This window comes from Netta rufina, assembly GCF_964035555.1.
Source record: "Netta rufina genome assembly, chromosome: 6".
NCBI lineage: Eukaryota > Metazoa > Chordata > Aves > Anseriformes > Anatidae > Netta > Netta rufina.
In genome coordinates this window covers 16,905,626-16,920,168 of record NC_140129.1, presented here as the reverse complement: position 1 = coordinate 16,920,168, position 14,543 = coordinate 16,905,626, and the positions used below count along the sequence as shown (strand labels likewise).

The window sequence follows — 14,543 nt, the reverse complement described above, 5'->3', positions numbered from 1 at the left end:
TGATACTTGAGCTCCCTTTACTTGCCAGTTCTAACTTAATGAACACTTATTTTCCCTTTTCTATCCTCTTTATCCTTTCACAGGCACTTGGAAGCCTTCTGTGTTGTGTGATAACAACAGGGTAAACGTATGAACTCCATTAAAGTTTTAGTAAATGCTACAGGCATTTATCCCATGCAGAACACGAAGAGAAGGTGATGATTTTAAGTCAGCAACCTTAGAATTTTCTTTATAATAGTTTTCCCTATAAACTTATTCTTACAGGTAGTTTTACGAAAAAGAAAAGTAAATATTCAGTGATGATAAACATGCTGTGGTTTTCTTTACAAACAGAAAATTGTATTTGTTCTAATAATTTTTTTCACCAAATATTCTATTGAAAGAGTACCTATATTAAAAGAGAAACTATTGCTTAAACAAAAATTAATTCCTTGACAACTCTGAATTAATAGGAAAACTTCAGAGTTGACTCTGAAAGTTTACTTCATGGAAAGTCCACATGAAACATATTAAATGGTAAAGTGAAGTTTCAGATGCAAGATCCCCTGCATTTATTGAACAGATGCATGTTTTATGTTAAGACCTGTACTTTTTATGTTAAGCACTTTAATATTAACACAACAACTACTACCCCCTATCTATTACAACTCCTCAGTGTACCTGATCTTCATAAAATAGTTATAGGATGACAAAAAAGTAATCTGAACCTAAAGCAAGAACTTCTACCAATTTAATTATGAATCAGCACCTAATATCTCATTTATTGGAGGTACAAGTTCTTCCTTAAGTCAAGTGCTCTCTTCATGTTTCATTTCTTTATGAAGTGAAACTACTTAAGACAGAAAGCATACAATGTATTATTCTTATAATAGGGGATGTATATGCATTAACATCTATATAGAATGCCTCTGTACTAAAGTTCTTAGTCTTTCCTTCTAAATATAACTTAAAATCTTAGTTTTCTGAACTATCCCAGAATGACCATACATTTTCCCTGAGCCCTTAAACTTAATTCATAACTTCTAAGTATACTAGAGGATAGGTCTTCGAAACTCTAGCTTCTACACAACAAGATACCATCTACAAAAACTTAACCTACATGAAACAGGCTACATAGTGAAGGGCTGGCTGATAAAGAAAGACACCCATGCAAATAGGTGTTTTCAAACACAGATAAGTAACAAACTCCAAGATGCGTAAGGAAGCTAAAATTTGGAATGATTAAGATTTAATTTAAGAGGGATGCAAAGTGATTCTTCAGTGTCAGATCTAGCTTAATCTGAGGTTAGCAGCGCATACTAAGTGTTTCAGCTAACATGGAAGCCAACATTATTTTTAAACAAGAGATCAGGAAAAAAGGCAAAAATAGTACAACACCAAGTTCAGGTCTCCTGAAACAAGAATCCGCTTTTCTGCTTTACAGCTGCAATAACATCTTAAGACATTAGGTCTACTGACTTTTTTTTTTTGTGAGAGTTGAAAAAGCATTAAAAACAGATCAGTAACAGGTTTAAGTAAAGACAGGTAACCTGGAATGATAAAAACATCAAGACACAAGCTGGACATAGAGAATAAGTACTAACATCAGCCCTTCACTCCCCTTTAATAGGGACAAAAAGAAAGAAAAATTGTACATCAATAAAATGCTGTGGTGATATCATATCTGAGAAATTAACTAATTACAACCCAATTACAAAGTCTAGAAGATGCACTCGTTATACTCCTACCACCTGCAATAAGTACCTCTAGAAGAGTCTCCCTGCCAAGCTATTAATATTAAAGATAGAAACAGAAAAAGGCAGTCTTACTTTTTCATCATCATCAGAAAAGGGGGCACCTCCAGGAGTCTTATTTATTGCTTGGGCAACACCAATAATTTCTCCATCACTGTTTCTTATGGGCATGCATAAGAGTGATTTGGTCTTGTATCCAGTGAGCTTGTCAATCTCATCATTAAAGCGTCGATCCTTCAAAAGAAAATAAGGAAGTATTAATGTGCACATCATACATCTGAGTTTTCTTCAAATAGCAAAGAACTTTATTTTCCTCAATGTCTTATATAGTAAAGTTATGCTGTTGCATCTGTGTTTTTACCTTATCCTCTTTTAGCTGTTTTTCTTCAGTTAAGATACTAAAAAAAAATATATAATAAGAATCAGCACTTCTTTCTAAAAGGATCAGTACAACGCATTGTGAGTGCAATTATGTAAAGTCTCACATTTCTACCTTAATAAGAATTAAATAAATGCTTGCCTCTCATTAAAATGAGACATTAAATTTCAGCACAATCAAATCTATTAAAACTAGCACTGGTTCATACTTTTTGTTGCCACTCTTCTATCATGTGGGATCAGAGCGTTGCACATATTGAACAATATCTGAATGGCTTTGGGGTTAGATGTAGTAGTACTTGTTATTAAGACTAAGTCTAATACATAAAAAAATATATTAAAAAAAAAACAGTTGCATATAGATAGTCCTTGCTTCATATTTAACATGCTGATTTGGAGCAACTGACATTTTAAAAAAGTCATTTTACCCTAAAACACTAGAAGTAGTGCCTCATGCCTCAAACAGGTGCTTTAATACTTGTAGGAATTTCAGAATGTAGTAAATTGTAAACAAGGATGACAAACTACCATCTTTATAACCAGTTAGAAATGGCAAATATACATGTAGGGCAACCACATGACATCTTTAGAACAAATAAATTTTATCACTTCAAAGAAGTGCCATTACTTTTTGGAACACTTATTGTGATGAATGACATCCAGCCAAGACTGGTATCTAGAATTAGTAACGTGATTGTATATGCACATACATGTTAGGCCACGCTGCCATTTCACATCTGTATTTTGTAGATGCCTGTGATTTCTCCATCAAGCAGATGGAGACACTTGGTGGCCCTACTTCTCTGCCTGCTGCACTTTAAATTTAGTAAAACAGACGAGGCTTGCTATGATGGCTAATATTACAACTGGGTAAAAATGCTTTTTCACAGAAATGCAATAAAAACCTCATTTTTTTTCTGGAAATCTAAGTATAGGAACATTCAACCTTAAAAAGCCCCCTCACGCCAGTATATTTCTCAGTGTATTGCATAGCTGAAGACATGGCTATGCATATTCCTTGGATTTACAGTTTAAGCTTCCTCTGCAGGATCCACACAGCTAGTTGCCACTGGAGAAATATTACCATGTAAACAAAAAAGAAAAAAAAAAAAGAAAAAAAAAAAAGAAGTGTTTAAAAGATGTATTAAATATCTTTTCATACAACTTTCTATTCTTACCAGAAGAGTAAGGGGAAATTATAGTACTTTCGACCATTAAACAGTCTGTTTTTCTTAACCACAATAATGTTTAAAGTAAGAAAAAAAAAGGCTCAGAGCAAGACTCAAATCTTAAGAGAAAATGACTTTCATTATAGATTGACAAAAGCGAAGGGAAACTGAACTAAACTTCCTTTAAAAACATGGTGGAATACAGAAATCCATTCTGCTCTGGAACTGTACCACTCAAACTGCAAATCAGTGTCTCAAAGAAGCCTGTGAAGTTCAGAAGAGGTAGCGCTAACAGCATCTCCAGTCCACATGGGAGGGGATCATCTTCAATAACCATCAGCCAGGGAGGGAATTTCTGCCATTTCCAGGCAGCAGCTCCGTTCCTCTTGGGTGAAGTTAGCATTCATATTGCAGACAGTTCTGGCTCCCCTAACACAAGAAAACTGAGCTCTTCTACATGAAGCAAGAGCTTTGTTTCCAAAGGTTTAGGCAATATTGGCTTTGAAATATTCATGTACATTTGCATCCACTGGTGAAAGAACTATCCATATAGTCCTTGATCTAAGATAAAACTTGATTGAGATGAGGGAGAGAATTTATTATATCTTTACTGACACTAAAAGTTGTCAGACTTTTCCTGGCAATCTTATTCCTACTTTTATTTCCCTGATTGTTGATGTTATAGAAACATCTGTTTCTATCTGTTCTTTGCAGATGCTATAGAAACATTGTTTTAGCCACCTTAGAAGTGACATGATTTAAAAGTAACCTATAATCTGCACTCACTCAACATAATATACACATTTGTTTAGTTTATACCTTTGTGCAGATTTTCAGACCCCTTAAGCGTAAGGGATTAATACCAACCATGATATTCATATATAACATTTTTGCCACAGAACACCAAGCTCTTGATTCTGTTTTATTATACCATTCCTTTTTCCCTGTTTTAATTCTATAATTTCGTTAGGGTCTGTTATTCTTCCCTAGATCTATTTCTGCCTCTAGAGCATATTAACAGCCTTTGCTTCCAAGAAGAGCAGATTACTAATCTGCAGTCTTTGATAAGACAATGAGATTCCCTTGAATTATTTGTGCCTATCAGTTTCCTTAGGAGAACCAGAACCCCCATGATGAATGGTTTTTAATAACGACATCAGGGGCCCAGACCTGGCTGATCTTGTGATCTTTCTGCATGCTGCTTGTGCGCTTTGATATCAACTTCAATAGAGGCTGAACTGTTCTGCACTGTACAGAAACCTGCCTAGAAAGGCACGCTACTCATACACCAGAAGTGAACTGCAGTGCAATTATCACACAGTAGGCTTCACCAATGAATAAATTAAGCTTTTTTTCAACTGCTTCTTGGTAATGTCTGAACTAATATTTAGAATTAGTTATTGTGCCTGAAATATTGATATGCTTAGTGTTACTGAAGAGACACAGACCCTGCTCCGTTTTACTTTCTACAAACTCAGAAGAGCACATAGAGAACAACTGAACTGAAAAGCAGCCTTGGATAGTAATAGCATTAATTGTAAGCCTTATAAAAAAGAAATCTTCAAGGAAGAGTTAAACCGAAGAGTGAGTTGGGATTTGTTTTCTCTGAGCACACTCAAAAATAAATACTGTAAGACAAGATGTCAAATTAAAAATTGAGCAAATTTACGTTTAACTACAAGTTTAAGTAACAAGGTTCACTACAATGAGGATTTTAATCCAATTGTAATTTACAATCTGTTATTTACTCAGGAAAGGGCACTGTCAAAATCTTCTCCCTTGCTTACAAGTTCTATAACTAGAATAATTTATGTTTACAATAAAACTAGACTAGAGTGACAAGTTATGCTTTTTCATAGGTACGTAGGAAGTCACATTCCATCCTTATTCTGGATGCTGCATTTGTCCACAAAGTTTGTCACACCTGTGGTCCTTGTTCTGTAAAACAAGGAAGCATTCCGGTTCAGTTCTGCATTTATGAAGACTAGCAATCACCTTTCAGGCACATACAGTGAGTATAAGGCACTTGATGCACTTTCATAAAAGGGGCAAACCCACACATTAAAAGCATCTCACTACATAATGAGCTTCTCCCCAACAACAGTCACCCTAAATACAGCAGTTGTCTCCCTCAGCAGTACCACATAGTATGAGAAAACTTTTCACTGCACACAACAAGAAACACCAACATTCTAATTTCTCTGTAAAAAATCCCCATTGGTGCTCTCGCCATCACAATCAGAACAAGTCTGTCAGCTGTGGTAAGCCTCCTGGGATAGCAAGTTTATTTTTAATGACTCAAATCAAGGCAAGGTCTTTTTTGTTCCTCCTATACTGCATTTTCTTTCAAGTGGATTTTTGAAGCCTCCTGTTTCTGTCTTTTGCTGGGACACCTACAATGAAGAATTGAGGCACAGGGATCCTGGAGCAGACGGCCTCAGTCCCAGATATGCAGTGACCTGCTCTGGTGATATTCTCATTGATATCAAATTGCTCACTTATGCTAGAGAACTGGACTACCTTTTGCAGAAGGACATTACATCTCTGGAACAGAGAGTAAAGGTACAATAAGCATGCTATAGATAAGCTAATGCATTTAGTTAGAAAAAGGAAGAGATTGAGACAAGCCTCATCAAGAACTTGGTAGTAAGTAGATGGGAGTAATCAAGATGTCAGGTGAAACTTCGTCCCTAAACTTTTGTGGAAGAGCAGCCAGGAATTTCATTTTAGTGACGTTTGGGCAAGAGTAATGAGGAAGAAGACATGAACAAAAATACTACTTCTGCCAGCATTAATATTGTTGAAGTAAGCAATACACATATAAGAAAGCTGAATGACTAGATGACCTGCATTATGTCCCAAACCTTCCTTTTACACCCCATGCTCCCCCCTCAGCTTTCTTCCATAGCTTATTATATTGTAATAGGAGGTACATGGTAGGATCTAGCTGAGAGGTTTAGCTGGATTTAACAGCATCAATAAAAACTCAAGTGTGACCTGTGAAGGCTGAGGAGCTTGTACAAAATTTACATCGACCCCTACTTACAGGGTAGTAACCTTGAGCAAGGAGGCCTGTTTAGCAGCTGATAACAAAGCTGCTAAATCAGAGAAGCCCTCTGTTAGGCTGCAAATGTTTTGTGATACAAACTATTATCCCATTTGTTAGAACAGCCCATGGCACAACAAGGTCTTCATCCGTGCTGGGCTTCTGGCTGCTAAGGAATATTAATGTTGATGATACTAATGCAACATTTGCTTTTAATTTTTTTTATGATCAAGGCTTATTCAGAAATCAGGGGCAGACCAGATACAAAATATACATATTTTTCAAAAGCCTTCACTATAACTATAATTGTACCGGCAGTATTTTCATGCAAGAACACCCAGGAATTATAAAGTCAAGTTTTCCACTGACTATTAAAAAAACACTGCTAAAACTCACAGGCTTTTTTATTTTTTTAAACTTATCTGTTCTATATAATGAGACTTCTAGATCCTAGACACATTCAAAGCATAATGACTGAGGCACTTTGAACTAGAATTTTGGAAATTCCAAAAAGGAACGTTTATTCTGGAGGATAAATCTCACCTTGTCTAAAGCTGTTTATTGATTGTCATTCTTCTGTGGGGAAATACTGCCCTGTAAAATGCGATGGTCAGTCAAGGAAAGATGAGCGTAGGATTGATTCATCAGTTCAAGCACTTGTGTTTCAGCTGTAGGAGCTGTAACACTGCAGTCTCAGTTCTTCTGTACACTAAAGATGTTTCTTTCCTCACTAGCTGAAAAGTCTCATGTTTTTATTCTGTAAAAGGCTAAACTAGGGTACAGACAGTTACATTCTGGAATCATAAGTGTTATCAACATTCGTTAAGAAACATTAAGTTTCTAGTTCCTGTACTGTGTGAATAACATTAAAGGGTAGCCTGAAAGTGATCAAGAACATAAGTATCAGAAATGCAAGGGCCTGGATCAGCAGGACATCTTAGTGATGTAGGACGTTCAAATTCACCTTTCTAGATCCCTTACCCTTCATCATACAGGCTGAAAAATCATAATACTGCCCATCCCCATGAGCTATCTCAAGTCCTCTGGTCAGACCTCTGTACTCATAAGATTAAATTGTAAATCTGACTGAGAGTTATAAAAATATTGGGCAAGGACTGAAAAAAGTTGATCAGCTGTATCATTGATAGGATTGGAAGTGCAAAGAAATCTATTAAGGCCCAATCCTCTTTAGTTGGAGAGCAATGACAAATTGGCCGTGGAACTGTAATCACCAAATAACAGTCTTTGATCATTATGAGAACTGAACTGCTATGCTTAGAGGAACGCTACATAAAAATTAAATGCTGACCACAAAGAGGTGAAAATCTCATTAACAAGTCATTATTTTTATCACTCACTAAAAGCATCTAGACATTTTCTCATGATTGCCAACTTAAAATAAACTCTTCAAAAAAGCTAGCAAGAAGCACCCTTCCACTGAAGGCCACAGGGAGCCTCCATAACTCCCATGAATCAAACTGACTGCTGTGTTCTTGTTCGTAATATAACTCCAATGCTGGGGGGGATTTAAAGCTATGGAATAAGTTATGGTAGCAATAAAGAATGTTTTAATTTCTGAGCAAAGGTTAAAGAACTGGATTTCAGTTTGATTTTCAGTTTAAGTAGGAGGTTCACAAATTATTAGCAGAAGTACAGTTCTAAACATAGCCCTTGGAACTTGGAAAAGAAAATGAATCTTTATGTCCTTATTCCTTGACTTTACAGGAAGCCAGGCTGCAGCAGCATTGTCACTTGTAGAAGTAGAAAAACTGAAGTTGAAAGACTGATTCAATTTCTTGATCATGTTTCCTATGAGCATAATAGGAAAAGAACAACCCAAAAGACGGCATATTATCCAGACTTAAAGCATAACAAAGTCAAAATACAAATTAGAAGTAAATAAATGAAGGCATCTGCTCTAGATAATCTTCTCTTTAAGGTAAAAAAAAATAAAAATCACATACAGTGCAAGGTCTGTAATACATAAGGAACAGTAAACCAAGCAATAAAACACTGCAGTGGATATGGGCAAAACCTTGTTGAAAATAGTTACTTGTTTTTGGGGGCAAAAACTAAGTAAACCAATCTCTGAAGAGACTTCCTTGTAAGGACTGCTGCAACCATTCCTGCCATCTCTCCCCAAATCCCTAAGGCCCCAGAGACAAAGGCAGCAGGAGAACAGAAGTGTATTCTCCAGCACCTAAAACCTAACTCTCCCAAGTAAATAAGCACATAGTCCAGTTATCTACTATTTATATGACAGCAATATTTCTTATAAGATAAAATGAGTAAAACAGAAAAGCACGTAACAGCTCAGCAAACCATTTCTTCACTCCCAAAACAATTCCCCAAAGGAGTAGGGAACATTGGCCCTTAAGGTTCTTAACTTCCAGATATAAAACAAAGTCCGTATATAATTTAAGCTGAAAAATACACAAGACTTATTGACTTTCCTGGGGGCAAAAAAGAAGTTCACTTGCAATGTTAAAGTTCATGTTTTATTGTTAAATGCGTCAGTTTGGGCCTTTTTTTTTTTTTTTTTTTTTAATTTTATTGGTGGGGATGCATTATGCCATCTACATCCTGTCCTGACCACAGTTTCATCTACTAGTTAGACAACAGACAAGTAACAATACACACTGACTACTTATACAAGCACTGGCACAAAATTAACAGAGAAAATAGTATATGTAATTTTTTTCTGAGAAAGGAAAAACTATCTTCATAAGCATTATCAAGTTTGTAGACATGAATATCAAGTTAATAAACATAATCACATTTTATGCTTCCTAGTCTGAGCTGATCAACAGCAGGAATAAGAAAAGATTCCTCTGCAGGACAACATTACCCAGGTCCAATACAATTCTGTTCTTCCTTCAAGACAAACCAACATTAGATTGCTGATAGCACTGCAGAAACTTAAGTTGTAGTCTGATCCTGTACAACAGCTGTGCATTCCTGCTCTGTCTGCATTTTTATCAAAGAAGAAACTTGAAAAGAGAATATTTTTTTCCTCTAATTTTAAATATTTAGAGATCACACTCACTACTGCTTGCTCTATCACAGTGGCTCTCCATGCCCTTGTATGTAATTGGCATGCTGAAGCCCTGCTGGGAACCAGCCACACCACCATACAAGTTCCCACATTCAAGTTCTCACTGTCAGCCATTTAGTGCCATTCTCCCCAACATACAGGATGATTTTTTGAATTTTATATATTTTATATTTTTATATTGATATATATATTAAAATTTAAACTAGTATAGTAAGATCTTTGAATAATAAATTTAAAGTGTTATTGTGACAAAACAATAGTTTTATTAACCTTAGCCACACTCATTTTTAAAGGTGTATTGTAGGGACATTAGACATTAAACACAGATTGTACGCAGTTGCTGTTACCCTCCTAACACAACTCTGCTGATCCATGAGCTCAAGCTGTCTATATTTCAGTTTGTCAATAGGGCTGTTGCAGAAAAGTAAAACAAGTTAACTTGTGTAACAATGTATGTATGCTTGCTTGTTTTAATTCTGCTATTCTATAGAAAAATGGCACAATGACATACAAATGTAAATAATTCAAAGTAATATCCATTTGTTTTGGAAAACTGAAAACCGATCGAATAGAATAGCAAAATCCTTTACCAAGCAAAACTAAGGCTTAATTCAGTCTTGTTCTTGTAATGGGATTTCTGCTAAAATTAGAACTGCAGAATCAGACCCTTCATTTTCACCATCACTGACGTACTGTAATCAAATAGATAATTGAACTATATTATGCTGCACTGCCATAATACAGCATGCCATATAGGTGGAAAATATTTCTCCTCTGTCCTGAGAGATTATAATTTATTTTTTTTCCCAAATAATGTTCTTAGAGACACACACACACATCATTCAGAACATCTTTCTAGTTAGGTACATGAATAAAATTAACAAAGTAACAAACAATAACTGTGTATGCAGAACACAGCCACGCACCAAATATACATTAGATACTCATTTTTCTAAATAAGATAAGTACAGAATTTACCTAGACAAATGAGCAATAAATAAGCAATAAAGCATGAGTGCAACTAAAGTCAGATCTGTCTAATGGAGGGGGGGGTAGTGAAGCCAGCTAAATGACTAAAGTATTGACATAAATTTGTCTTTCAGCTAGTTTTATCAGTGACAGCAGTAGGAAGTTGTGTTTGAATTCTCACAAGGCTCTAAGCAACAATCTTAAATTGTTTCTGTACTTGACTGTTGGTGTAGCAGTGCTGACTTATCCTCTAAACTCCCATTTCATAGTTATTCTTGCTTATTTTAAAAAAAGTGATTGCCATTTAACATTTAGTTTATGTATATTCTCATTCTTTTTAGTTCTTTTTCTACTCCAACTCTTTTACTGAGATGTTATCTTATCCTTTTACATGTAGTCATATATATATTTATTTTTAATTTTTGTTTTACATATTTAAACAACTCCACAGCACAAGAATGTAAGAATTACAGGGTGGTGTGTGTGTGTGTGTGTGTGTAGAAAATGAAGCATTTAATTAATAAGTGAGCTGTATTAACAGGAAAGAAATTAAGTCTACTTTTTCCTTTGGCTGGAGTTCTTGCTCATTGCTTCTAAAATGAGATATGAAGACCTGTAATGAAGTTACTAAGAGCAACACCAGAAAAGTGGAAAAACATTAAAAATCTATAATGTCTTTAAGTATTATATGTATACTGTATCATATATTACACCATAGCATGAAGTTGAGGCTATTAACTGCTTAGACTGCATTTCCATATATTCTACTGTTTCAGTGTTTTAAACTTAGTTAAATTTCCTGCAGCCTATCTATAAAAAAGCATCCCAAACCACCACACTGATTAAAGGACAGCAACTCTAAATTAAGTGATGAGAAGCACAGCCTCACCTGTGCCATCAGTTTCACCAGGGAGAACAGAAACAGAGGGATACATTCTCCTTCCCCCTTTCATACGCCCTGCCTTTTCCACAGTTTAAGCAGAACCAGGAGAGAACCACCAAAAGATGTATCAGCTGCAGCCAGGTAGAAGCAGACCTTGCAGTTAATTTGCAGAGCAGAATACAGAATGGCAATGAGACAAATCCAGGTCAGCCCTTCCAGGAGTAGGAATTCCAAAAGCACTCCCCACAGAAGTGTTACCTCCTCCCTATTAAAACAAACCTAACACACAAGGAAAAAGAACCACTCACTGAAGGGATTCAGAACTCACCTCCAGCTGAGACAGTGAATTTGCCTGAGAAGAAGAGAGGGCAACATCACAGGAGAGGATGCAAAAAACCACAGATAGGAATAATCTGGATTACTATTCCCTCTGCATCATACCAGTATCTCTACTGCACCACTCAAGAAGACTTGTACTTGTCATGCAGAAACCACAGCCCGAGGTAACCCTTTTTGTAGCTGCTGGCTTCCAGAATATATTCCTTAAAAAGTAATGAAGCCTGTACCAAGTGTCTAATGCAAGCTACTTGGAACAGAAGGAAAGCAAGAGGCAACTGTCTCTGCTCCTTTAAGTCACCACAGATTCTAGCAAGATGTGAAGCCAGATGAGCATTCAGATGTTTTTCCTGGAGCCTCCCTATTTTTATTTTTCCGCTATTAAGATCTGTGAGGTTTTTATAGTGAGGTAATACAAGTGGATCAAAAGGCTCCAGACCTGTATTCAAAACCATACCCCTTCTTGCCCTGAAAGTACACCGTCATACAACTCACAGCCTCTTTACCTCATGGCATGCCTGCACTCCCGAGGAGTCACAGGCCAGGGAGGGACCAGTTTCCTGCTCATGCTGTGAGGAAATTTTTCCAGGAGCTGAGGAAAATAAACCTAAAAATGTTTATGTCTTCAGATAAACAAGCTAACTAACTGATATGCTAGTGAAGTATGTAAGTTTGACAGGAAAAAAAAAAAAAAAAGCCTCACAGAACTAGACAGAACTAGCCCACAGACATTCTGTCGAAAGGAGAGCTAAAAGGCTGTTACGACTACCACACTTCTTTTGGTAGCCAAGGGTATCAGGGCACCAAGTACTTACTCTGTGAGGTCAGTAAGAAAACAGACCGCACATTTAATAACAAACAAAAAGGATAAAAAAATGAACAAAAAATACCAGCATGCTGATACCTTGAAGTCTTCCACACGTAGGCTTGCCTAGGAGCCTGCACCCCTCACCACCTGCACCCTAGCACCTCCTCATACCAGCACCAAAATCAGGCAGCACAACATGCTTCAGCACTGACTTTAAGTGCATAAGACCCGCACCACCGCTTGTAACTTCCCAGCAACAGCAAATTATTGCAAAACTCATTACACATGAGCGGGGAGCAGGTTCCAGTCCTAGCTTTTTGCCTCAGGACTGTGTGGACTTGCATTAAACAGGCTCCACCTAGGCACCCTGCACCCAGTTGCTGCCAACCCCATGATTTTTGTCTCTAACCAGCAAGGGATGCATGCCCAGGTGCTGCGCAGCCATGAAGTGATGGCCTGGGTGGGAGCAGCTTGCCCTGTCACGGTGGACAGGCAACCGCCATCCTGGCCTGTAGGTAACTTGGCCTGCTCCACACAGACAGGTGAGAGGTGGGCTTGCTCCATCATGGCACCTGCAGCCTGTCACCAGCAGCACACAGCATGTTGTGTGGCCCAGGAAGTTTTACGTTTCAGTCAGAAACTGCTCCCTGAGAAGGCTCACAGGCCATGGGAGATGAAATAAGGTGCAGGGGCCTCTGAGAGCCTCACATCGGCAGCAGCTATGCCTCCCTACCTCTGCGGCTGCCGCTGTGGCTCTCAGATGTGGATGGCACAAGGCCACTTCCTAGAGACTCATAACTTTAATGTTTCCTAAATTTTGCATGGTGGACTGAGGTGCCCTTTCCTGGAGAGCATATTTGAGCAATTTAGTTCTTTACTGTTGTAATTATCTCTTCTGTTCCCTGTGGTGCTTCCTAGTCATGTTTAATGCACAGTAAAAGTTGTTCTAACTCATTTTTTTGTGTATTACATGGAGATTGTCTGGTTGCCATGTTTTGTGGTCTCTGACGAGCAACCTCCGTCCTTGCTGAGAGCCAGTGTGGAAATACATGCAGCAAGGGCTAGTGCCAGCTGCTCCAGCACTGCTGATCAAGGCAGCTCCTAAGTGCTTCTGACCCACAGGACCAAACCCTCACAGGAATTCTGTAGCTGCTCTTTAGAATAGAAAGAGATGCACTGATAATTCTGATAGTAAGAAGCAGTTAACCTGTGTGATAAGATGTGGCTCCCATCTGCGTATCACCACCTATGGCAACACCTCTTACTTGGGAAAAGCCAGGCTAAAGAGTTTGCACCTGTAAGCAGTAACTGTATAATTGTAATACCATCCAACACAAGCAGAAGAAAATGAATGCTCCTAGGTTCCTAGCTCCTACAAAGTTCCTAGAAAAATGACACAATCTTAACACCTGTGCCCAGGTGATCAGGAATTTTTTAAGATTTCTTCTAACAGTGTGTTTGCAGTAGTTGCATGCCATTTGGCCTAAACTTGGCAGAGAAAACAGTGAGAAGAGATCAATGTTTTCTGTTTTGCTTTATTTTAGTTTTTATAGTTAAATGTTTTAGAATAATTAGCTATTATTCTTGTTAAAGACTTGAGCTGTTCTGAAAAATCATTTCTGATCATTTTTACTGACCCTTCTCCAGCCTCCAAGAACCCATGCCTTAGTGTAAATCCTTTTAATACTTCTCTCTTTTTTCCCCACTTCATTAAAACATCCATCTGGTAAGCCATTTTATCTTTATTTAAAGCTATATTTTAAATTCTAAATTTAACATAAGGTATATTGAAAACTTTTTTTAGCTGACATTGGCAAACAGCCAAACATTTTTCAATGCTTCCTGATGTATGCTTACTAATCTTACTAAAGAGTAGGATTTTTTCACTAGTTAGAAAGATGTGGGATACTATTATCTCTAAACTTTTACACAGATTAAGTTATAACAATAGCCAAACATTCCTTAAGATTTATTTTTTATTTATGTGATGCTCTAAAAGATGGAACAAAATAGAAGCGATCAGGAGCCTCAGCTGAACGTCACAGAAGATCTGTATGAAGGGATGACATGAAAAATACACAGATTTTATTAGCAAAAAAAAAAAAAGTTAAATTTTTGAACAACTCATAAGACCTGCAGATAAAGGTTTAATATTGCCTCTGCCTA

General features: G+C 37.1%; 1 protein-coding gene across 1 annotated transcript in view; it reads right to left on the bottom strand.

Moving 5' to 3' along the window:
• PDE11A (phosphodiesterase 11A) overlaps nt 1-14,543 on the bottom strand; it is a gene marked incomplete at both ends in the record, with an annotated part of 129,752 nt that overhangs the window by 110,990 nt on the left and 4,219 nt on the right. The window contains one exon of the mRNA XM_084288782.1: nt 1,809-1,967. Coding sequence (XP_084144908.1) covers nt 1,809-1,967 — 159 coding nt within the window. The remainder of the gene's footprint in view (nt 1-1,808; nt 1,968-14,543) is intronic.